Genomic DNA, 25,856 nt, shown 5'->3' on the forward strand with positions numbered 1-25,856 from the left:
TACATGAACATGAATAAATGTCTATGCACAGACAAAATAAAATACAGATATTTTAAGTTCAGAACTGTCAGACTATCACAGCACTGCCCTGTCACAACAAAAAGACTTAAGTCATGATGATCAAGAAGAATTAGGATTGTCATCAAAGTAGCTAACTTAGTGGATAGTGCATCACACTTTTTTAAGAATACATTTAACAGTATCTTGTACACCTTTACTATCTCACAGGAATATTTTCTGTACAAAAATAAATTTTAGTAGTGATAATAAATTTATGTTTAGTTATCTAACACCAACTATTAGCAAATATATTCAATAATATCTCCTAATATTGTGATTCAAAAATAAATCACTCACTTAATACTAATGCATATTACTATATATAGCTTCATTCACCTCAACAAAGCTACTAATGAAAATGTCTTGTGTCTATATTTTGAGTTGGAAATGTTATGTAATTTTAGTATAAATTAGCCTAATCCTGATTGTCAGAAGTAGTTCCTTCACACTGAAAACTATCTTTGAAGGATTTAGGAATGTCCAAATACGTTAAATATTTACCAAAACGAATCCAAATGCATTGTTCTTTAGGAAAAGATGGGTAATCACTTAAAGTCCTATTAAGAAGTCATAACCTTACATAGCCTGAGGCACCTACATTTATCAACCTTTGCTTGTTTTTTTTTATTTCCTCCCAATAATATCATTAGTGCACGCAGATTCACGTACGAAAATTTCTTTTACACAAAAACAAAACAAAATCTTATATTTTCTACTACTTTCAGTTTATGAGTTTCAGGGATTTCATAAGAGATGAAATGAATGATCCCTGGTTTGAGAAACTAGAAATTGTCCTCCTGTCATAGCCAACCTATATAGACAGAAGAATTTGTAGTTTACTCAAGTTAATTACATGTAATTAAAAGGGGATTTGGGAGTAACTCCACATTCTTTTGCATCTGCTACAATGTAGTTCACACCTAGGATACCAAAGTATCTTTAAGGGTACTAGAAAAAAACTGATACTTGTAATCAGTGGCTCATAAGTAACTGCTCTGTATATTTCAAAGAGAAAAATAAATGCTGAGTACACTTTAATTTTATACACTGGTTTTTTAGAAATTAAAATTGCTTAAAATATTTTACCTTTTCACCTTTAGATCCCTTAAGACCTCTGACACCATCAGCGCCCTATGGGACAAAATGAAAATGTTAATATTAAAAGATAGTAACACTTCACCTTGAAATGAAATAATGTACCAATAATTTAGCATTTACCTTTACTCCACGGGGACCAGGATAGCCAATAGGACCTTGTGGACCAGGAGGACCCTGGAAAAGATCCATTGTGATTTAAATGGATTGTACATTGGCAATACTGCTCATTTACATCCTTCAAATAATGATTTTATGAAATAGTAGGTAAAAGATTAATATTTACATAATGTACAGATACTCAGTAAGTCTTATTAGTGTTCATCATAATTTATTCTCTCTATATATACTAAATATTTAGCATGCAGATCTACCACTATGAGAATTACTAATACAAAAATAATAATACAGTCTATTTCCTAAATTAAAAAAGAACGATCCTGAGGTTAACTTCCTGGTTATACCAAAAGCACTTATAATTGATAGGACCTTATAATTGGCAGCATCTTCAGACAGACTTTGTACCTACCAGGGCCCCCTTTTCTCCAGACTGGCCTTCTTTTCCAGGGTGTCCCTATATGGAGCAAACATACACTTGGTGAAGAAGATATGACATTAATGGTAACTGTTAATCTTGTTAAATTCTTCCCCATTTTATAAAAAAATCAGAGATCGCATACTTTCTTTAAAAAATTGTTGAAAAATGTAGAAGTTTCATGACTTTCAGTTATGGCTATTAGAGCAATACATCATGCTATTAACAATTCAGTCTCATACTCTTACACACAGTAAGTTACATCTGATTTATATTCTGTCAGGAAATAAAAAGATGATGCATGTACGCATCCTCAACAGGCAACAAAAGCATGTGAAGGAAATACATAGAAAGAGCAAAGGAAGTAATCATTTTATTATTTTATTGAGATTCCATAAAGAAAAATACATAGTTATAAGACAAATATATTCTATTGTTGCAGGTAGAAATAAGACAGGAAATTTTGTATCTTGCTTGCCACAAATTTAAATAAGAAGTTTGAAGAGACAACATCAAAAATAATTTTTAAATGAAGGTAGAAATTATATTGTGTGAGAGATATTTCTATATTTCTATATAGGTGGAGATCTTTATAGATTTCTAGAGGATGAGGAAACTCCCCTACAGTCTGAAGAACGTTCATAGATATTATAAGAAGAAAGAATTCAGTCCTGTGCACCCTCAACTGGCCTATATGTTGTCTAATTTTATGTCAACTTACACAAGCTAGATTCCTTTGGGAAGAGGACATCTTAAATGAGAAACTAGCCCAATCAGACTAGTCTGTAAATAATCCTGTGGGGGCATTTTCTTGATTGGTGTTTTGAGATCCCAGCCCATTGAGTATGGTGCCAAGCCTGGAAAAGTGGTCTTGAGTGCTGTGGGAAATGCAGGCTGAGCAAGCCAAGAGGAGCAAGATATACTCATCACACTTGCATGACTTCTGCATTATGCCCTCCTTATGTTCCTTGCCTGCTTGAGTTCCTTCCCTGACTTCCCTTAGTGATGTTACCTGGAAGAAAATGAACACCTTTCCTCCACAGTTTACTTTGGGCCATGGAGTTTTAACACAGCAATAAAAATCCTAAGACTGACAGACTCTGAGAAATAAGTCGAAAGTAGATGAGCTCATGTTTTAGATGAGCTCATCCACTGCATTAAGTGTCAGTTTCTTCAACCCTACAGTCACTTAAAATCAAAGCAGGCTCAAACAGATGTCAGAGAAGAACATGTGGAATTAGGAAGGAAGGATTCTGGCAGGGTCTGGTATGTAGTGTGTGGATGAGTTTATCTAGAGGCTACTGTGAATTTCTTGAAGAGTTCTCAACAAATGTGATATAAAGAAATGATATTGCATTGTAAAGAAACCAAGGCATAATTACTGAATCAACTCACTCTTACGACTACCTACATGTAAACATTTCTAAGAATCATGTAAATTTTATTGTTTAAGACTGCTGATGGAAATGTCAGTTAGGAGAGAGACAGCATTGACTTACCGGAGGCCCATCTGCACCTGGTAGACCAGCAAGCCCTGGCTTTCCTTGTGGTCCCTAATCAAAAAGAGGAGCAAATATGATTTAAAAGAAAGGAAATTATGAAAGACTCAATATTGTGGGTATCAATATGTCACTAGTAACAGCATTCACTTGAGAGAGTGGCTTCTATATGTAAGACAAGCAGAAAGTGTTTTAAATTCTTGATAACGAAAAACATACTACATAAAAGCAAATAAAAACTGAACTTAACAGATGTCAGAAGATATGAAATATGCTATGTATAGTCAGCTTGGCTGTTCTAAATCTTTTGCTATTAAGGTTGACAAATTAGTTTTTAAATAATACAATAAACTGGTGTTAACAGAACAAAAATGCAAATAATGAAACTGAGAAATGCATTCACTTCCGACACTGATAAGTAAAGCTTTGGGTAGTCCCCTTGACAACATCATGATAATACCTATCCAAAGATTCAGCCATAGCTGAATTGAAGGCTTTGGTAAATAGCAGACCATATACACAATTGAGGCCCCTGAGGATTAAAACAGAGATGAAAAATTCCTGGTGCTCTCCTCTTGATATCAGAGAAAACAACTTATTGCCAGGGTGTTTGCAGTGATATAAAGAAATGCATTGTGCTGCCAGTTTTATAAGGGTATCACATACATAACTATATATAGTACATGACTCTTGATTATGGTGATGAATGAATACAATAACAATTACAATACTTACTATACTATGTTTTTATTAGATTCCAACTTTTCCAGTTAGTGAAGATAAAGTTTACTATAAAACAATGCTCTCATTTTGTCAGCCCATACATGCCCTATTTACATCTGTTGATTCTGACAAGCATCAGGTCACTGACCTTTGTCAACTAGATATGCACATATGCTGGATGTGTTGCTTATATCATGATGTAGCTGGCTGCCTGATGATATTGTTAGTAGACAAGGGTACATCTTGGAGTTCTAGTGACAGGATATTAGATTTTTAAACTGTTCTAGTAAATGTAAGTTCCTGTGTCAGTTATTAGAACCTGAAGACATGTACATCTATGCTGATGTCAGTAGTGCATAAACTTATGGGCATCTAAAAGAAAACTAAAGTATAACTACTCAGTGGGTCATTCTACTCATTTCTTTACTAAGTGTCTCTAATTCCGTGTCACCTATCATTGCTAATGTTTAGAATATTATAAAGATAAATACTTTAGCTATGTGGTAGTGTTGTACACCTTTAATGCCAGGACTCAGGAGGCATAGACAAGCAGATCTCTGTGAGTTTGAGGCTAGCCTGATCTACAACGTGAGTTTCAGGACAGACTCCAAAGCTACACAGAGAAACCCTGTCTCAAAAAGAAAAAAAAAAGAGAAAGAGAAATACTGTAATTGTACCATTTCTTGAGAGAATATTAGGCATTCTTCTAATGGGAATATTAAATATATCAAGTTTAGGGCAGTACTGCTTTCAGGTCATTTCACTAGCAAAGACATGAAAATAGTTGATAGAGGATAAGGGTGTCATCATTGCATCTTAGTCTCCAACACAGCTTACAGAACTTCTGTTATTAGAGGGTACTTAACATAAGCGTTGTACCCATGTGGACTGGACTTGCAGAGCTTTACAGGAAAGCATCAATTAAACCATGTGGAAGAAAGAGCAGGAAAATCACTTTTTGAGAAATAGTTTTTATACCCTAAATCACGTGCTTCCTTTTGGAAAGACTTACAATTTCAATCCCTTCCACCAATCAGCAGTCCTATTGCATTCAACAGTTATTACCATAAAACACTAAATATTTAATTACAATATTTTGCCTGTCATTTAAATTATTCTTTACTTTCAAGACACTAGTCTTGTTTCTTCAAACAAATACAGTACACCAACGTAGAATGAGTCTATTAATTATTGTTACCAGGAGATGTGCCAATGACTTAGCAAGCAATGTTACGTGAACCTTTACCATTGATTATATTTGAGGAAAAGCAAGAAATATTAAAATTCTCACAAAATAAGATGATATTTAATGAAATTGAATTCAATCCATCTCCTTTTTAATGCAGTTTCATGACAAATGAATGTTTTATCTAAATTTTTAACTCCCTGTGCTTTCCCTGGTAAGGTAAAAATAAAGATGAATGAACATCATATGCTTCATATTTTAATAAAAGTTTAAATTTATGAAGTGCTTCTGTGCACTATGTTAAGCCATTTATATGCATTATCCACATGTTCTCAGTGAGTCCTGGGAAACATCAACATCTGTTATTAGGTGACTTACAGACACATAGTCTGAACACATGTAGATACGTACTCAAGTTTTCAAAGTCACTGTCTTTAACAGACATTTACTTTGTGTCTTGGTATTTCTCACTGAGCTCATAGAGACACATCACTTGTTTTCTGTAAATCAATTAACATGTGAGTAATATGAACTCTGAACTCACAAATTAAATCATAGGAAATATTTTACTTGTCAAAATTGTCAGAATAAATAACAGAGGTAGTTTATCACTGCAAACCACTAGTAACCTTTATTAGAAATAGAATAAAATATAAGATATAATAACTTCATATGAAAGTTCTTAGAGACTAAAACATCTAATGCCAATATGATCATATGTAAATGCTAAATTGTACATGAAATAGTTATAATTCACCAAGACTGAAACAAGTGTTTTAGACAGAATAATAGAAGATAACATGTAAATAAAATATTAGCTACCTAATAATTATGAAGTGCTAGAGTGATCAAGTGGAAAAGTCACTTATTTAAAATAAAGACCGAAGATGGAGAGGGCTGTGCTACTCAATGATATACTGCTTGCCTACATAAATGGCATAAAAATACTCTGCTGGACACACCTAAATTTCATACTGTGTTTCAAAACCACCCTTATATTGCACCAGACATCTATTCATAAAAATAATGCACTTCAATAATAACTTCAGAATGAAGTTGTGTTGTAAATTGTTCAAATTTGGTAGTGCACACCTTTAATCCTAGCACTCAGGAGGCAGAGGCAGGCAGGTCCCAGTGAGTTGGAAGTCAATCTGTACTACATAGAGTTTCAGGTCAGAAAGAAAGAAGGAAGCCTGGTAGTAGTGGCACATGACTTTAATTCCATTACTCAGGAAGGAGAGGCAGTTGGATCTCTGTGAGTTTAAGGCTGGCGCAGGCTACAAAGTGAATTGCAAGACAGCCAGGGATAAACAGAGAAACCCTGTCTAAAACACAATACAAAAACAAACCAAACAGAAACAAATAGAAGAAGAAAGAGAAGGATAAAATAAAGAAAACAGAGATTAGTGGAAATGACCAATAAGCTATGAAAAACTAAAGATGTCCAGTACAATAAATGCTAATTATGAGCATGATGAGAAGAACTTGGAACCTCAAGGGAAATGATGAAAATCAAGAATGACACGTATTAATGAAGATGTGGAAAAACTAGTATTTCCATGTGTATCTGAAGGAAATAAAAATAAATGGTACAACCACTTGATACTTTAGAATCTTGTAAAAACATTATATATATATATATATATGGTTACTATATGACCTACAATTTATAAGTATGTGCAATAAATAAATAAACTATGTCTATGCAAACATTTGCCTGAAAATATTCGTAGCATCACTATTTATGGGAATGGTTAAAATGTATAAACAACTTAAATGATCATCAACTGATAAATAAATATAATTCTGAGTGTGATACTAATTGTCAAAGAGATAAAATTATAAATATATGCTCTGACATGCATAAATCCCAAAATCATTATAAAAACGAAGAATAAGCACTAAGGCCATATACTCAGTCCACTGATGAAATTTATGCATTAAAACATTAACATTTCTGCATTATGAAATATTCAGGTAAAAGAAATGTACACAGTCAGAAAGAAAACAAGCTGTTGATTAGGATTGTAGTGTGGAAAAGAGGACAGTAACTAGACCCAGAAAGTTTTTCTAGGGTGGTATAAAAACTAAAAGTTACATGTTTGCACAACTCAGAAAATTTACTAAAAATCCACTGTCTCATACTAAGGCATATAAGTGAACTTTGTAATAGATAAATTATACATCTGTAAATGTACTGATTTTTCTCAGAAGAACCAATTACATTCGCTGAAATTCACAACAATAAGAAGAAAAAAATCACACAAAGAGCAAGCTAATGACTGTACTGCAACCTAGCAGATAGGAAATACTTAAGCAATCTACAAGGGAAACCAGGGAAAGTCATCCTTTTAAGTACTACTTTCTGCTGCTGTGATCAAGACCTGAGCTAGTAACAAGACCAGCATCTGTCATTTATGCAAGAGAAATGAGCCAATTGAAAGTTCCAATTTCCCTTTAAGGAGATCATGAAACAAGTTTGGTTAAAAGCAAACCTAATTACAGTTGAAAATATCTATATATTTTATGGACTAGACAGTAGTGAAGAGCACTGACTGGTCTTCCAAATGACCTGGTTTCAATTTCAAGCACCCACTTGGCAGCTCACAACCATCTGTAATACCAGTTCCAGACGTTCTATGACCACTGATGTGTGCACTGCACACATGAGGTGTAGAGACATTCATGAAAGAAATTCATTACTATACATAAAAAATAAAACTTTAAATATATTATATACTTTTTATTTAAAAAAATCTTGGAAGTAAATCAAAACATTACATACGAAACATTAGCCAGACATAAAGATTATATTAACTGTTTTTCTAGTTATAATTGTCATGGATACTTTGCTTTTGGTGATCGATAAGTACATGAAATATATTGAATACTGAAAATATAAAATTTAATGTGAAGTCTCGAGGCTTCCATTCTGAATGCCTAATTCTAACAGTATAGAAGTTCAAAGTATACAGACTTTGATTCAAATTACAGTTTTTAAATAATGAGAAAACAAGATAAACCAAAACAAAGAGAAACACTCATATAGTTTCTGAAATCATCACAATCTAAGTAAAAATTTCTTTTTTTATTTACATCTTAACGTTGATAAATGAATTCTATCCAACTTTTATGCAATTCCTCTACTTCAAGTTACTATATTACTTTCATAAAACCATGTACAGAGACATCCAGAGGCACAAACCTAACACCTACTGAGGGTGGCAGGCACAAACTAACTTACCAGTGATTATGAGAATAAAATAACAACTTACTTTTTCACCAGGTGGGCCAATAGGGCCTTGTGGACCAGGAAGACCCTAGAATAAAAGAATTTATTTTCTGTAAGGAATAATTTCACAAGGACTCACCTTCACAATAGATGATAAAATCTAAGACATATGGGTCACAAAACCTCTTTCTCTCTCTCTCTCTCTCTCTCTCTCTCTCTCTCTCTCTCTCTCTCTCTCTCTCTCTCCCTCTCTCTCTCTCTCTCTCTCACACACACACACACACACACTCCCTCTAGCACTACACCAGAAAGTTTTGGAGAACTTTGAGGAGTTTTACACAGCTCCTTTTTGCCAAGAACTTGTAGCATGATTCTATCCCTAAATTTCTGCAGGAGTGAATTTTCTCTATGGCATCCCATGAGCTGAATGAGTCTTTTCTTTTTTATTTTTAAATATATTGACAAAGGAAATACTCTCTATATTTGATTCTGTACATAACATTGTGACGCACTGTGTTTTATTTAAAAACATACCATCTTAACCTATTATCTCCCAGGAAAAATGATGGATTAGAGTTACCTGAGGTCCTGGATTCCCTTGCTGACCAGGAGGTCCAGGCTCTCCTTGAGGACCCTGTATTGGAAGAAATAAAATACTTAATAAGGCATTTTCATTATAGGAGATTTTATTCTAATTGTTGAAAATTATCCCCAAATCAGTGCTGAAAAATATATTTAGCAATGTGTAAGATTTTTTTTAATTTAACAAAGAAATGTCTATGGACATGAATCTGTATATCTTAAGTACGTACCATGTTTCCTTTAGGTCCTTGTGGGCCATCTATACCTGCAATACCCTTCAATGAAGAACAAAATAGGTTTAAAATCAAGGTATTAAAAAGGAAAATATAAAGAAGAGACAATAGCCTATGGTGCTTTATGATTCTTTTAAGAATAAACAGAAATGGGATTCAGGATTTAACAAAAATTAGGGAAGGTCTGTACTCTCCCATATATTTCTACCTTAAAGATAAGCTAACATCATCTTCCATTGTGTGCCAGGGATTAAGCATAAAATCTGTAAGACCTACTGAAACAGCAGGAAAGAGCAATTATAAGAAAGTGATCAGTTACTCTTACAGACAGCACGCAGAGTTAAGACAGTTAGCTAAAGTTAGCAAGACCGTTAACTAGGTTCTATGTTATAGTCTATACAAATATCTTGTGGGAAATCTGGCAACAAGTTTTCCTCTACAAAACCCAGATTGTTCCCAGAAATACATACAGGCTGCCCGGGAGGTCCTGGAGTTCCCCGTGGTCCCAGCAAGCCTCGTGGACCCTAGAAGGAATAAAATGAAAAGAGAAAGATCGTATCATAAATGCCCTCAAAACAGACCACTGTCACTGAAATTTTAAATAGAAAATATGGATTAAAATATTTATTCATTTCTCAGTACATTGAACATAAATGTTCTAGTAGCATCTTATGTAATATAAATATTGAATGTTTATACAGACACAAAGGCAAGTAGATAATAGTGGTCAGCACAGACACCTTCTAAAACCAATGTATTTATAGATGCATCACTAGGAATACTTTTAAAAATAGTTTAATGTTTTTAATAATATTCTACTTTGATTTACACACTCAGTTTTGCTGTTATGATCACACATCTTGAACAAACACAAAACGCCTGAATCTCATTCATTTTATTTTTATTTAAATTCCATCTTGGGAGAGCATTCAGTTATGAGCAAATAGCTGGGTATTTATCTTCTCAGATTATAAAACCATTTTCTAGATAAAGGGGTTCTAAACTACTAACATTTACATTCACAGAATCTTTCTCTCCTCTTCTGGTCAATGTTCTTTTCCAGCTTTAGTATAGTCAGGGTAATAATTACTCTATCTACATCCTTGACTAGAGTTGAGCTGGCAGTCTTCTGGTAACAGAAGGCTGAAGTTAGGAAAGGTTTTCCAGTGTTTTTTTTCCAGTCTGGCTTTGAGTGCATTACCACAGCTGAGCTTCCTTATTATCAACATTCATTTGAGAAAATTCATATAATCTTCATGTCTAGTATGTGTCATCTTTGTGTCTTGCTTCTGACAAGGTCAATTTACACACAAGAAAAATGAATTCTGAGGTTACTGGTAATATTTGAAGATAAAAAATGTTTTCATCTGCAATAAAAACTAAACAATAAGGTTTATGACATGCAAGATGTTGCATTCCACGTTTCCTTTTTTCAAGTTACAAAGTTTTTCTTAACAACAAAAGACTATTCACTTCACTTTTTAATATGTAAGTCATTGGTGAATTTATGTAAAATGCAATGTTACTCAGGTTAGCATTGCCCAAATAAGAAACAATAGTAGCTATTCCTCAAAGAAGACACTGGTACTTAAAAATAAATAAAATAATTGCTTACAGCTTCACCTGGAAGACCCCTGGGCCCGATCTCCCCATCTTCTCCCTGGCATTCACAAGAGGGAAGGGACTACTATTAGAGAGGCATCTTTCAGAAGGACTTTGTCATTTGTATTCTAATTGTAAAATAATTTTATTCTAAAAGGAGTAAAATGTTATTATACCCTCATTCCATCATCACCAGGAAGGCCGGGGGGACCTTGTGGGCCTCTTTCTCCCTAAGGAATAAACATAAACAGGATAAATATAGAAAGAAGGTGATTCTTTGTAATTACATAAGATGGTCAACACAACAAGGTAAAACAAGAAACTGGCCAAGGAAAACTTATGTTGCCTTTACCTTTAGTAGAATAGTGTCCAGATAGGTAAATTTTTAAACTCTAACCAGTTTTACAAGTCAATATGCTAGAAAAATGTTTATCAAGTTTTAATAAAATTGATTAAAAGAATACATAGGTAAAATATTTTCAGGCAGTTATTAAGGTGAATCATTTAGAAAATGATTTTGTTTAATGATTGTCCTAAAAACAGTTGCACATTGTTGTTTAAAAATTTTGGAATACTTCATATTAAAACAGCACAACTGATAAAGATTTAAAGATATTTTGGATTCCTTTCACGAAACACGATTGCAGGTGCATTTTAGCATGTGTTAGGCAAACTTCAGTTATTTTGTTAGGTGACTATATGATTAAATTTCTTTTCATCCTCCAATTTACCTAAATATAGTCCTAGGTTTTTTTCTCCATTCTGGTGAAAAAGATACAAATAACCAATCTTATAAAATAAAACAAAATAAAATACCCATCTCCCTAATTTCCCACAAAAAGAGAACCTACTTTAGCCTTACAATTATTGAGCTCCTGCATTGAATTGTGCATCACAAAGAAACAATGTAGCCAGGATGCCTGAAGATGTCCTCGTGTGAGTTATTTCCACAACATGATGTAAAAAAATTGCCAATGTTCAAAAATAAAATTCTCATTTAAATGCTCTAACTGTTCTATGAATGTGATCTTAATCACATCTGTAATCATAGACATTCTACATCTATCTATCTGGATGCCTATAAATAGTGAAAAACTATATTAGTACCACCTACAAAGTTGTAGCTATATTTGTCAATATCCATTAGATGTAAAAATTTCCCAAAGGAGTCACCAATGTTTGTGTTATGATTTCTCCTGATTTCCAAAAGTATACCAATACTACTATTACACCTGGGATGAAAAGCAATAACTACATCTTACCCTATGACCTTTGTCACCTGGCAGACCTGGAAGTCCATCAAATCCTTGGTCTCCCTGTAAAATCGCAAACATGTTACCATTACAGTCTCATTATGGATAAGGACTCTAATTTTAATGTCGAGTTCACTTCATATCAAGAAATGTTATTTTAAAACCTGGCATTGTCAGTGTTAAACTGGCATACACAATCTGAACTTAAAATTTCAAGTCCTGACCTTAGACCCAGGTTCTCCTGGCATCCCTCTTCCTCCATCTGCACCTGGACGGCCCTGAAAATGGCCAAAGCAAAGTTAAGCAAAGGAAATCTACTAGCAGTATACGAAGACTAATTGATGGCTAAAGTTACAACTCAAAACATACAAGTAAAAATAGCCATACCCTCTTTCCAGGTTTTCCTGTAGGGCCAGGTGGACCTTGAACACCTCGAGGGCCCTATAGGGAATCACATTACAGAAATATTGATAAGTATATTCAAAAGAGTTGGTTTTAGGTATAGATACACTCTGTTTTCTGTAATTATTTAAATACAAGGAAATCTTTTTTGGTTTAAAATTCTGACATGGCAGGTCAGAAAAAGCAATTTTCTTAAGTGGCTTTTCATATTAAAAAATATGTGACTATATTGCATACTGTTTTATGTACATGTGAAAAATTCAAACAAAAGAAATATAGCAATATACTTGTAAGCCTTTATGATCAATTACTCATTTAATTCTCAGAAAAAAGGTTTCTAGATAGCAGTCACTGAGCTCCAACAACAGTCATTTTGATTTTATTCCAGACCTTCTCCAATCACCTTTCTTTTCATTATTTCAGTGTACTCTCCTAGATGATTCATCTCTCAATCCACTGATCACATTGGATTTAATCACCATTATGGCACAGTGAACTCTCCTATAACACTATTGTCTGTTACAGTTTTCAGCAAAAACCTCTTTCAAGTATATCCTTATGTAACTTTGCACAGTACTTGCTGCATGACTACAACCATCCCCAAAGTAAGGGAGCATCATTTTCTAACTGGAAATGTAAGAATGAGACTGTCTAATAGCTGGAAATCAAAGAGTATAGCTTAGAAACTGATGGAGAGGGGTCTATCATGAATCTAGCCAGAAAGGAAAGAGAATGAATACCAACATAATTGCTGCTAGGTTTTGTTTTCTTAATTAGCTAGTTTTATTTTATGAGTATCTTGGTTATGTAAGCACACCATACATATGCCTGAGGCTGCCTATAGACCACCATCCTAAATATGCTTGAGCCTGAGAACTTCAGAAGAGGGCATCTGGTGCTCACAGGTGGTTGTGAACAGGTGCTGGGAAATCAAAGCTGTGACTTCTGAAAACGATACTCTTAGTGGCCAAGCCATGTATCCAGCTGTGCAATAAGGATAGTCTTTAATAAAAACTAGGCATCTATGAATCATCTAACTCTTTGGATTTAGAGAATCCATTCAGACTTTATATCCTAAAACACTGTCATAGCACACTTTCAGATTCATAATTCTGTAAATAGAGATAAGCACACATTTTGCTTCAAAAATTTTATGAAAAAATAAACTTCCAAGATTTTTATGTAATGTATTTTAATATTTTCCTGAAATTGACAGTGAACCAGTCAATGTTTTCCCTCCTTCTCAGAGCAATGCTGTTTTTTGTTTAGTTGGTTGGTTTTTGTGTTTTGGTTTTCTTTAGATTTTTGTGAAAAGGGTTTCTCTGTGTAGCCTTGGCTGTCTTGAAATTCACTCAGTAGACCAGACTGGACTTAAACTCAGAAATGCCAGGGCAATGGTGGTTTATGCCTTTACAGCAATGTAAATTAAACATTCAAAGCAAAGCTAACACATCTCGAGCTAGTTAAATATTGTTATCAATTTTCTTTGTGTTTTGTCACAAGAAGTAGTAGTGTCTATACAATGCATTATCTATCAACAAGAAAATGAATGTAGTATTGATGTACTCAAGTATAATGAACCTGTAAACTTTCCCTGTATCAAAAGAGCAAATAATAGAAGATCATATAAGATATAATTTTATTTATTTTTCTGGAAAATAGAAAAATTCCATGATAAAGAATAAACTAGTGATTACCAGTATTTGTGGGTTAAACAAGGTTCTAAGTGCAAAAGGGCAATATAAAATAGATGGGTGTCTTTTGAACATAGTAGGAATGTTGTGCTCATGAAACCAAAGCAGCTTGGTTGCCTGCACACGATAAAGCATTCAACATTCTAGGATGGAGTGACCATTACTCTTAATTGAGGACTTTGTGGGAAGGTAGAGTCCATTTTCTATAAAAGTATAGCTCCTTGTAGCTCAACCATATTCCAGTGGATGGCCCTATCACTATGAGTGTATGAACAGTACAAGCTACTAAATGTTTTATTCAAAAGAAAAATTAATAAGGGAGGACACCAGGCTAGTGGGTGGTAGCAGGTTAGGGGTAGGCATGAGATATGTTAGGAAGAGCAGCTGGAAGTAAATATGGTTGAAATACCACATTTGATATTCTTAAAAAAATAACAAAGCATTATAAAATATTTTAAAAGAAAATTGTTTAGATTTATAGAGTATTTTATCTTAATTATGGTTAAAAAGGTACATAGTAGACTATGATTCTATTACACCTTCTCATGTTTAAATAAATCTAATTCTAGTTAAGAATATGTAGAGAATGTAATGGAGAATGTTACAAATATATATACATGTATAAGAATGACATAAAAATACATTATTAGGAATAAAGTATGAACACAAAAACCTCAAGAAAGGAAAACAATAAGAGGATATATAAATCAAAACTCCTGCAGTCAGTGTAAATTTATATTTCTTCAGTTTATCATGCATCATTTTCATTTTTTAAAAATGAGTCTGTTTGGAAATAACACTGTTTTTAGTTTCCTGTTTCTGCTGTAAGTAATCTGTCAATATAACGGTCCTACCTATGTATCTACATACTATCTAATACACAAAGGTCTAACATTAGCTTACATTGAGTGTGCTCAGCAATCTTCATGAGACAATATACTAGGTTTACTGTCTGCAGAATCATAGGCTCCAGAACAGAGGAGAGAACCTTGTAACACAGATGCAACTGCTTCTCTAACTAATAGCACCTTGGAAGGGCCATCTATTTCAAGCTGAGTAGGTCCACATTTTAAAGTTGTTTAATTAGCAAATTAACAGAAAACCAACCGTCTACTTGGAAACCATGCTTTTGGCTTAAAGGTAACGTAAATGCACTCTTTACTCAACATTTCAACAGCTTTACTACATAAATATAGACAATGATAAATAAGCAAGAAAGCAAGTTGTTTCTTACCTGGGGACCTGGATCCCCACTCTCACCTTTAGCTCCAGCTGAACCAGGACCCCCCTGAAGAGAAAAGTAAAACAGAAAACTAATTAATTTATGTCACCTAAACTCGTTATTTCACTACTTTCAACCAAAATAAATCAACATGTTTCCTTAATTAGCTTGATCTTACTAATGTAATGACCTGTTCAAGTCCTGTGCTGGTGTGCTTCCTCGAGGCATAGCAAGTGCATGCCAATGTATGGACTGCACATAAAGCACTATATTCCACTCGCAAATGAATGGAAGCCAACTCTTAAATCATACTGAAATTTTCTTTAAAGTTTTTACTGTAACAAATGTCGCCTGATAAACAAGGAGTGAGTAACCTTCTAACTGGCAGTGTATGGTGAACACTGAATTCATTCACACCGAAAGGAATTTACAAAATCGATTCTTTTATATACATAAACTGTTTGGGGAAAGATGCTGTTGTTTTCACTATAATTTTGTGGATTAATGTCAACATATTTCCCTTATATTGTTTTGATTATTTCCCATAAAAATGAATCATTATAGCACATAAAGTTTACAAATGTTCATATAATTTCAACAGCACAATGAAGGCCCGGTAGATTAACTGGAGGGGAAAAAATAAATTGCTTTATAAAGGAGTAGAATTTAAGAACACATACTAGGTCATCCATACTCTCTGAAAGCTTTGGAATGTAAAAATTTAATATGGCTACAGTAACTTACCTCATGTATTCTGATTTATTTAAATCACTATACACTCTACTAAACTGATTTACAACAAGATAAAACACAGTAAAAATTGCAAAATCTGAAAGCAGCTTTCCAGGGCCCCCTGGTGGCTTCATCGTAAAGTAACTCCTATTCTGCCTCCCAGGAAAGCTGTGCAGTCAAGTCGAATGCATTTTTAAATTTTTTAAATTATAGAGATCACTTCCAAGCTTCTAACAAAGAAGTCTTATAACTGATTTCCTTTTAAAAATTGAAGATTTGTATTGAATTTTTTATTAATCCTTAAACTGAATACAATTATAGAGGGGTCAGTTTATATTTAATTAATTGGTCACATTATATCCTCTGTACATATGTATTATTGATCAAAAGACTGTAGTTACTGAGTTCGAGGCCAGGCTGAACCGACAGCCTCCAAAACAATACAGAGAAACCCTGTCTCGTAAAAAACCAAAAAAAAAAAAAAGACTGTAGGTACATTCTCTTACATGTAACCAAAAATATCACACAATTGATGGGAAAGATCATGAACAAGAATATTGTTTCTACCTTCCCTTCTATCTCAAAATTTTGTAAAATGTTACATTTCCCCAATGTGAATATACATTTGTATCACTAAAATGAAAATCAAATTTATTTGTTAAGTGGCTTACTATTTTTTTATTTCTTGGGTTTAAAAAAGCAGAACTGTAAGAATAAATTAACATTGATATTCTGCTCAATAGTGTGTATAATTAAAGGTATATTGAATATGTAATCATAACATTTAACACAGGACTATATATCAAAACATATGTAGCATGCAATTTTAAGATTTAGTTAAAGGAATTATAACTTCATGGAAAATAGTTGCACTTTCATTTTATTATAATATATGTATATATAAGTATTTATTAGTTAATGTACAGTCATTATAGTTCAGGAATTGCACACATGCCTCATACTCATTGGACAAGCAGCAACTCTGACAGATATATACAGCTCTTGTCAATGCTTTAATTTTTTAAAAAAATATTCATTTTTTTAAATTTTTACTTTTCTCTATACATGTGTGTTTCTGTGTTCAAATGCACTTGTCTAAGCAGGTACACCAGAAGTCAGAAGTAGTTGTCAGATCTGAAGCTAGAGATATTGCTCCAACCCTACATGCTCTGGGAAAAAAAACCTGAGAAATTCGTGAAAAAAAGTAAATATTCTTAACCACTGAACCATCTCTCTAGGCTCCTTAACTCTTTCATTGTGATGCAGGATCTTCCTACATAACTGAAGCTGGCCATATAACCCCAGGAAATGAGCATACAATCTACTTACGATGGTCTCTTGAATACCTGGGGTTGCAGGCTTGAATAATCAGGATGGATTGTAACAAGGCACACATAAAAGTCATCAACAAAACTAACTGTCATATTAATATTCTCAATGAGAAAATATACTGAATATGCTATGTTGTCTCTTTTCCTAGGTGAATTTCTAGCCTGTTTATAAAAAAATCAGGTGTCCATAGATGTGTGTATTTATGTCTGAGTCTTCAGTTTGTTTCCATTGATCAATATGTCTGTTTTGTTGGCATTTTTACTATGTTAATCCTTCCAGCCCATGAGCATGGGAGATCTATCTTCTGATACCTTCTTCAATATCTTTCTTCAAAGACTTGAAGTTAATGACACACACCTCTTTCACTTCCTTAGTTAGGTGCCTCAAGATATTTTATATTATTTAAGGCTATTGTAAAAGGTATTGTTTCCTTTATTTCTTTCTCTGTTCATTTGTCATTTGTATATAGGAGAGGTACAATTTTGTATGAGTTTATTTTTCCATCCATATACTTTGTTGAAAGTGTTTACCATCTATAGGAGTTTTCTAATGGAGTTTTTAATGTCACTTTTATATTCTATCTTTTCATCTGCAAATAGATACTTTAATTTTTTTCTTTCCACCTGAGGGAATGGAGAAATATGAACAAAACCAATTTAAATTTAAAAATTGTCTTAAATAGTGAAAATGGACTAAAGTGAAAAACAATTGAGAACAGGTGAGGGAGAGAAACTAACCAAAATATGTTGTATAACAAATATTTTCAATAAAATGAAGCATAAATATTTGCACAATAATTATCAAAGATTTCAAATGAACTTTAGTGAAAAGTCTAATAAATAATATTCAAGAATTAAATGTAATATTACAATTACATTTTAATAATTAAATGGAATGAAAATAAATTCTAAATATAGTTTGATTAACAGATATATGACTTTACTACATATTTTAATCTAATTTGATGGGAGCTTTGATAATAAAAATTCTATTAGAATTATTAAAAATTAAACTGAAAACTTTTAAAATGAGTCAATATCAGTCATATATAATAGGTTTGCTATCATGAGGTATGAAGTGGGAAGGTATATAAATAGGAAATTGTTAAAATATATTTTATGTAACCTACCACAGGACCTGGTCTTCCAGTTAGACCCATTGGGCCAGGTGGGCCTCTCAGAGCAATCTAAAAGATAAAATTCACCAAGTTCAGAAAAACTTGCTTAGTAATATATGGTAACACAAGAGTTATTTGGACAGGATTGTCTTATGTATTACATAACAAACAAAGGTATAATAGCTACATGCTAGGAAAAGTATACTCAATGGTGAAATTCAACTAGATAGAATATCCTGTTTATTTTTCAGTCATGTTTCACACTGTTACACTATATAGTTTTATATACTATACTGCCAAATTTTAACCAGTTAAAAAATACCAAAATAGATTTCAGAGAAAATAATAGCATGTTTAGTAATATTTACTATGAAGTGAACTCACAAAATTTACAGCATTCTTTGTCTTCATTGTGCAGGCATAATCTTTGTTGAAGATATTTATTAGGTGAACAATTAGTCATATTTTCACTTAAATTTTTCTAGTTGTATTTTAGGAAAGGCAAGATTATTAAATTGAGCTAGTAACATGAAGAATTGGGCAGAAAGTTTTATGGCAATAAATATTTTTAAATGAATCTTGTACTTAGTACTATGCAATTCATATATTTGTTATATACAGACAAAACAGACTGAAAGGATGCATTATCGTTAGACTCAAAAACCAGAAATGTTAAATTAGGATATTTGAAAAGCTGGAAAACAGAGCAAAGAAAAATACTTGAAAGATGTTAAATTAGTGTACTATTTTATATATTAATGACTGAAATATGAATGTGCATTTCCAAAACAACCTTGTAACAGAAAATATGAAAAATCATAAAATAAAAGTACATGAACCTAAATCAGTAAGATCTTTAAAATTCTACCACTAATTCACCAAGAGGTTTGAACAATATATATCTTAATTTTTGAGATTAAATCTGGAAAAATGCAATTCAAAAATCTTGCTATTTGCTTTTAAAACAGGTTAAGAGGACTAATCATGCTGGCACTAGGGAAATTCTCAGGAATCCACAAGGATGACCCTAACTAAAAATCTAAGCAATAGTGGTGAGGCTACCTTAAAGCCCTTCCTCTATGAGATTGATAGCTAATTACTGAGCTGAACTCCTGGAGTCCAATTGTAGAGAGGGAGGAGTGATGAGCAAAGGGATCAAGACCATGCTGGGAAAACCCATAGAAGCAAGGGACCCAAGAAAGTGGGAGCTTACAGACTCCAGAATGACAGCTGGGGAACCTGCATAAGACCTAACTAGGCTCCCTAAATGTGGGTGTCAACTGGGAGGCATGGGCAGTGTATGGGACCACTGGCAGCAGAACAATTATTTATCCATAGTGCATGAACTGACTTTTTGGAGCCCATTCCTTATGAAGGGATATTCTTTCAGCCTAGATATATGGGGGAGGGCCTCAGTTTCCTCCCTAATGATGTGACAGACTTTGATGATTCCCCATGGGAGGCCTCCCTCTCTGTGGAATTGATAGGTGGTGAGGTGGGGAGAGGAGTAGGACAGGTGGGAGAGAAAACTGGAATTGGTATATAAAATATTATTGTTTTCAACTTAAATTTAAAAAAAAATTAAAAAGGAGACTAGTATAAGCTGGCTGTAAAGACATCATTATACTGCAGTGATGATATCAGTGATCAATAGTGAACTCTCAATCCTCATTCTTTTTTGCAACAGGTGATTAACACAGAGACCAACAACTGGACAGTGTGCAGAGAAAGAGGGATTGAAGAGTTTACAGTTGTAAATGAGACATCTACACCACGCCTCTCCTCACTCTGGGACCATGGCAGAAGAGGCAGAAAGATAGTGAGGGACAGAAACAGTGTATGAACACAATGAGGCAGTGATCTCTGAATATAACAGAACATGAACTGAGAACTAACGTGACGGTGCGCTAAAAACCTGCACAAAAATAAGGCAGACGACACCAAAGCATCAAATAATCAAATAATATTTTCAAATGAAATAGTCATTAGGGAATAAATATTAGAAATGAATTAATAGTTTCACCTACATATTCAGTATTTTACACATATGTAAGTTATGGTGGTGAATAAAACATTCCCTTAGACATGATACAAATAAGTTATCATATCCATAACAATCCAAAATACTACACTTGCTTTCTTCCTTGATAATAACTAGAAGCATATGGACAAAGACATTATAAAACTTCTTGTTTGTTGTCTGAATTTTCCTATGTAAAACCTAACTGCTATAAAGCTAATTTTCAAAAAGAATTTCATACTGTGTTCTCATAGTTATTGCTGTAATCATCGGCTTACACCTTATTAGAGAAAAATCAGGATGTGAAGGAGAAGGAATACTAGATATTCTGTTAAGAATAGAATGTTTCTATGTCCTGGTGGGATATTGTCAGAATTACATGTACAAGGTCTTTTATTTAATATTAAATTAGCAATTATCACTACTGGAAAGATTAATATACTTTCAGAACTTTTCCATTTAAATTCCATGTGATGTTTAGAAACACATTTTGCAGACCTACACACTGAGATTTGATACAGAATTAAATCATGTGAACACATGTTAACGTTGTCTTACCCGAGCCTGCTGAAGAATTGCCTGAGCTTGAGCTTCCTGCGCAGAGATGGTTGGTCCTTTGGAACTGTCACCCCCATAGCGGAACTAGGGATGGATAAGGCAAGCTCAAAATTGGCCTTTGGCAAATTTATGGAATTAGGTCCTTTAACCATTAGATTGAAAGTCAATTAAGAAGCTAATATTTACCAAAGTCACTTCATATTGAGATATATGTGCATATATATGTGTGTGAGTGCAATTCTTCCTCTACCTCACACAGTACTGTATCATACAATCTGTCATTTTCAAAGCAAAAATAAATCACTTTCCAATTTCAAATTTTACATTTATTTCTATTCTTTTTGAAATGTCGTTCCTTATTTAGTCTATGGAAATGCTTCCTGCTCTAGAAATTCATTCATAAGAATTTCAAGTATAATAAATTCAGTAAAATTTAGAGATACAGTTCTGTTCTGCTGATCAAAACTTCTGGAGTCTCCAAGAAGACAAAGGAAACATAAATGTCTCCCTTATCTACCATGAGCATCTGCTTTCTTTATTACTACATAAAATTCTTATGTTCTCCCTTAATTTTTTTATTTAAAATGTAGCTTGAGTCAATTTTCCAATCCACATAATTATTTCCTTTAATTTTATTCTACTAAACCTAATAAAAACATTTTCCATAGCTGTGAGGCAAACAATACATTTTACAAGAGACTCAATATTAAGATAAATAATTTTTGAGTAATGATGACACTAAGGACTTAGATTCTTCAAAAAACTTCAGTGGTAGTCAATATTAGGGGAAACCGTATACTAATGTGTTAAATAACCTAATGGTAATCCATAATCCAGGATTGCCGACATGATTAGAAAGATTGTGTAAATTTTGCCAAATGAAAAATAATCAGAAATTAAAACTGGTTTTTTGTAGAGATAGATATTTATCTACCAGAGTTCTGTTCATTAAAATCCACCTACTTTCAAGGGTCCTTGTTTTCCTATATTCCCATCGTTCAGAAATGTTTCTACTCAATGATTCAGCTAGAGTATTATTTTAGTTACATTACATAAAGAGCAGATTTATCACAATAATGAAAATATCTTGATAAAACACTTTCTGTAACATACGGGTAGCATCAACATGGTTCCAGGAGGACCAGGTAGACCATCAGCCCCTGGTAAGCCAGGACGTCCTGGGGGTCCCTAGGAAAAGAAATAGACAAAAGTAATTAGTGCAATGAATTATGGCAGGGAGTCTGAAATTGCTGAACATGCACCTGTCCATTCCAAGTTAGTTAATCTCCTTTATGCAAATATACATAGGCATTATTGAATCTCATTGTACTAGTTGCAAAGAACTCAAATAAAGCATAGTTACTAATGTATGATCAATGTATAATGCCAATTATGTTCAAAATTGATTTACAGCTTACAATTGTAAATGAAGTCTTCTTACATATTCTGGAGGTGTATCAGTGTGAAGAAAAAGTGTTCAATTGCAACAATTGAAAACATAATTAAACAAATTTGTTTAAGTATTACTTAATATACATTTAGGCAATAATCATGTAATATGTAAATAGATGTTTTAAGTGTATCTTCCAGCTATATTAAATTAAATATTACCTTCAAAATAGTTAGTTTATTAGCATAATAACTAAGGTTAACATAAGACTAACATTGAGTTTTGTCATTACTAATTTGTCTTAAAATTGTGTTTAAAAATATGCTGAAAACAGAATATACTCAATGTGTGTATGCATGCATATACATGTATGTTGAAAGTTGCATATGTTTAAAACATAGCTATATATGATCATTGAGAATCAAATATATATATATATGTGTGTATACATATATATATAAAGATACATGAATTCATGTGTGGGTAGATGATACATATTTGTGAAGTATATAAGCATAAGCATTCAGTAATAGAAAACTTACTTTTATACAGTCTAATTATATTTAGTAAAAGAATGATACATTTCTAAAAATTAATAACAAGATATAAAGGATGCAATTCAAACTCAATTAAAATTAATTTAAAAATAAATAGCAATATTGATGGCTGTGGAAGATACATCATTGGGTAAAGTACTTGCCAAGCAATCCTGAGGATTTTAATTCAAATATTCTGATCCCACACAAATGCCTAACTAGCATGTTAGTTACTGGCCTAAAATTCTAGAACTCTGGAGGAAGCAGAGCCTGGGAGTTCCCTGGTCAACCTGGCTAGCAACCTCTGGGTTCAACTAGAGAAACTTGTTCGAAATATAAGATGGAGAGAGATTGAGAAATATATCTGCCATCAACATCTGACAGTCCTATACACAAGCTGACACATATTTGCATATATACACACTTTCAGCACAAACACATATGTGCTAACAAGCATGTGAATACAGATACATAAATGCACACATCACATACACATCCCATGTAGATTAAAAAATAAAAAATAAGCATTTCCATCCAATGAAATTATATAGATGAGGATTTAAAAATAGGGTATCGACAGGAATATCAATAACAAATGTCTTAAATTCAAATTTGAAAACTCGTGTCTACGCTAACTGTTCCTGTGCAAAGGGGACTTGACAACGAAATTGGCTTATTAATCATGTTGCGGATAAATTCTTTAAAAATTCTTAATAAATTCTTTATCTCCATCTAAACATGTCTGAAAAGTTAAGTAAATGGCTGCACAACCTCGAATTTGTAGAATTCTCACTTCCTCTCTACTTAGAGAAGACTGGTACCATGGTAAGTTGAAGACTAAACTAAATTTAAGTCCAAGTGCTGTGCAGTTTAATGTGACATCCTTGCTTTACTTACCCTATCACCAGGGTCACCGGGGGGCCCAGAAGGGCCTTGTTGACCTGGAGGACCCATTAGACCCTGCAGAGAAACAAAACAGCATCAGAAGCAACTTCCTGACTCATTAGTATTCAAGTAAAGGAATTCCCCTAAAAATCAAAGGGTGCTTCATTTATATTTTATAAATATACACTTGACTCCAAAACAACTGCTCTATTTAGTTTCTTGTGAAAACACAACATATAGGAAACAGTTCTGTATCCCGCACAACTACTCCACTATGAGGCTGTGCTCAGAGTGGAAGCAGATGCCAAGGGAAACAGGAAGAGGGTATGCTGATGAAAGTTGCTGTTGTGAAAGCTGCTCCCCAGCTCCTCTTGAAGAAATGGCTATTCATAATGCTAGACCTCAAAAATGTGCTTGCAAAGTTGAACAGGGAAGCATTTAGCTTTTCAGCATTTTAATATTTTGTTTTTGCTACCACTTAAATCCATCAATGTCATATATTTATATGGCAAAAAGTTCATAACTCACACATGCACATATACATGTGCACAAAGAAAATGAATGAAGAAAGAAAAAAATTCAAAATTTGTCTTCAGTGCTGTAAGTAGTATCATTTTACAGACAAATGAAGGATAGGTGACTACCAGCTCCTAAACCTGGTAGTTTTCCTCTATAAATCAAGTCAGGCTAAATTATAAACTATTCACTACATAATGGGAATACTAATATCAGTAATTTTAACAATCAAGTTTACATACCGCTGGTCCTGCTGGCCCAGGTGGTCCTTCAACAAGCATCCCCTATAAGCGAAAATAGCCATGTAAGCTTTAGCCTTTCCACTGACTATCAGATCACTTTACACTTTATAATTTTAAAGTAAATTCTAAATTCCTAGTATATGAACCACTGAAAAAATGTTTTATTGCAAAATGAAACCATCTAAAATGATAGAAGATATAATTATTGATATCGGAGGGCCTGTAGACTAATTGGAAGAAAGATAGTTATTTAGACAAGTAATGTTAGGAAAGAGAAAGAATATGTTAGAGACAGAATATACTTAATGCTTCTGTGGAGAGTACAGCAGAAAGGCCTGACCAATCTTTTCACTAGCACTTTGATAATTTCTAACAAAACAAAATAAAACAATAAAAACAACAAAAATATCAAAATAAAAACAGGAGCTTCATAAATTTATCTGATGAATTGAAATATAAAACAATGAAAGGAAATGATAAATAAACACTTTAATTCCAGAAAACTCTATTTCTCTGTGGTTACTGAAAGAATAACATGTATCTGAAGTGAACAGGTAAACACACAACTCCCAAGTCTCATGCATTGCTTTTCCTAAGTCAATGGTTAATTAAAATTGTGGTTTTTAAAATTTCTTCTAGAAAACCCATACACCTTAACAGTATCTTAACAGTTCATAGAATTAATACAAACAGAAAGAGCAATAATCTGGGGTAATATACACAAAACTCCACATAATAGTGCAAGTAAACATAATATTTTTGAGAATATTCTGGTCTTGTAATTTTACACATAACATCATACATCCTGACCACACTCACCAGTACCCTCCTTAACACTCCTGTCCACCTCACTCTCCATAAATCAGTCTCCCTCCCTCCCTACCTCCCTTCCTCCCTCCCTCCCTTCCTCCCTCCCACCCTACCTCCCTTCCTCCCTCCCACCCTTCCTCCCTTCCTCCTTTCCTCCCTCATTACCTCCCTCCCTCCCTCCCTCCCTCCCTCCCTCCCTCCCTCCCTCTCTCTCTCTCTCTCTCTCTCTCTCTCTCTCTCTCTCTCTCTCTCTCTCTCTCTCTCCTTCTCTCCCTCTCTCCCTCTCTCTCTCTCAATTCCATGCCTATTCAGTCTGTTTTATTACTGCATGATATACTTTGGATCAGATGTAAAAAAAATGCATGCCTGTGATGGAATGTTATTTTCAGGTGTGTAACTT

At 33.5% G+C, this 25,856-nt stretch overlaps 1 protein-coding gene across 8 annotated transcripts in view; it reads right to left on the bottom strand.

The window, feature by feature from the left end:
- Col11a1 (collagen type XI alpha 1 chain) overlaps window positions 1-25,856 on the bottom strand; it is a 189,704-nt gene that overhangs the window by 99,262 nt on the left and 64,586 nt on the right. For all 8 annotated transcript variants that reach the window (XM_040752004.1, XM_040752002.1, XM_040752003.1 and 5 more), the window contains 19 exons: window positions 24,647-24,688; window positions 23,901-23,963; window positions 22,191-22,265; window positions 21,078-21,161; window positions 18,512-18,568; window positions 15,331-15,384; window positions 12,388-12,441; window positions 12,225-12,278; window positions 12,010-12,063; window positions 10,924-10,977; window positions 10,761-10,805; window positions 9,616-9,669; window positions 9,143-9,187; window positions 8,911-8,964; window positions 8,374-8,418; window positions 3,190-3,243; window positions 1,685-1,729; window positions 1,279-1,332; window positions 1,147-1,191 (listed from right to left, as the gene is read on the bottom strand). In XM_040752004.1, coding sequence (XP_040607938.1) covers window positions 1,147-1,191; window positions 1,279-1,332; window positions 1,685-1,729; window positions 3,190-3,243; window positions 8,374-8,418; window positions 8,911-8,964; window positions 9,143-9,187; window positions 9,616-9,669; window positions 10,761-10,805; window positions 10,924-10,977; window positions 12,010-12,063; window positions 12,225-12,278; window positions 12,388-12,441; window positions 15,331-15,384; window positions 18,512-18,568; window positions 21,078-21,161; window positions 22,191-22,265; window positions 23,901-23,963; window positions 24,647-24,688 — 1,032 coding nt within the window. The remainder of the gene's footprint in view (window positions 1-1,146; window positions 1,192-1,278; window positions 1,333-1,684; window positions 1,730-3,189; window positions 3,244-8,373; window positions 8,419-8,910; window positions 8,965-9,142; window positions 9,188-9,615; window positions 9,670-10,760; window positions 10,806-10,923; window positions 10,978-12,009; window positions 12,064-12,224; window positions 12,279-12,387; window positions 12,442-15,330; window positions 15,385-18,511; window positions 18,569-21,077; window positions 21,162-22,190; window positions 22,266-23,900; window positions 23,964-24,646; window positions 24,689-25,856) is intronic.

Source organism: Mesocricetus auratus, unplaced genomic scaffold, assembly GCF_017639785.1.
Source record: "Mesocricetus auratus isolate SY011 unplaced genomic scaffold, BCM_Maur_2.0 Super-Scaffold_100009, whole genome shotgun sequence".
Taxonomy (NCBI): Eukaryota; Metazoa; Chordata; class Mammalia; order Rodentia; family Cricetidae; genus Mesocricetus; species Mesocricetus auratus.